The sequence below is a fragment of the Haliaeetus leucocephalus genome, unplaced genomic scaffold, assembly GCF_000737465.1.
Source record: "Haliaeetus leucocephalus isolate CR32 unplaced genomic scaffold, Haliaeetus_leucocephalus-4.0 Scaffold373, whole genome shotgun sequence".
Taxonomy (NCBI): Eukaryota; Metazoa; Chordata; class Aves; order Accipitriformes; family Accipitridae; genus Haliaeetus; species Haliaeetus leucocephalus.
In genome coordinates, this window is record NW_010972809.1 from 8,123,935 (window position 1) to 8,124,202 (window position 268).

Genomic DNA, 268 nt, shown 5'->3' on the forward strand with positions numbered 1-268 from the left:
CCTCGGCCGTGTTTGAGGGCACCTCGCTGGTGAACATGTACGTGCGGGGCTGCTGGGTGAACGGGATCCGGCGGCTCATCATCAGCCGGCGGGGCGACGAGGAGGAGTTTTACGAGATCCGCACCGAGTGGTCGGACCGCAACATCCTCTACCTGCACCGCAGCTACTCCGACCTCGGCCGCCTCTTCAAGCGGCTCCTCGACTCCTTCCCCGAGGACCGGCCCGAGCTGTCCCGCTCCCCCTTGCTCCAAGGTTTGAGCAGCCTCCG

The 268-nt window shown here is 66.4% G+C and overlaps 1 protein-coding gene across 1 annotated transcript in view; it reads left to right on the forward strand.

Moving 5' to 3' along the window:
* Positions 1 to 8: 8 nt before the first annotated feature.
* The window catches only part of PXDC1 (PX domain containing 1), a 24,745-nt gene continuing 24,485 nt past the window's right edge, over positions 9 to 268 (forward strand). The window contains exon 1 of the mRNA XM_010573273.1: positions 9 to 252. Within this exon, the coding sequence (XP_010571575.1) occupies positions 36 to 252 (217 nt within the window). The 5' untranslated portion in view covers positions 9 to 35. The remainder of the gene's footprint in view (positions 253 to 268) is intronic.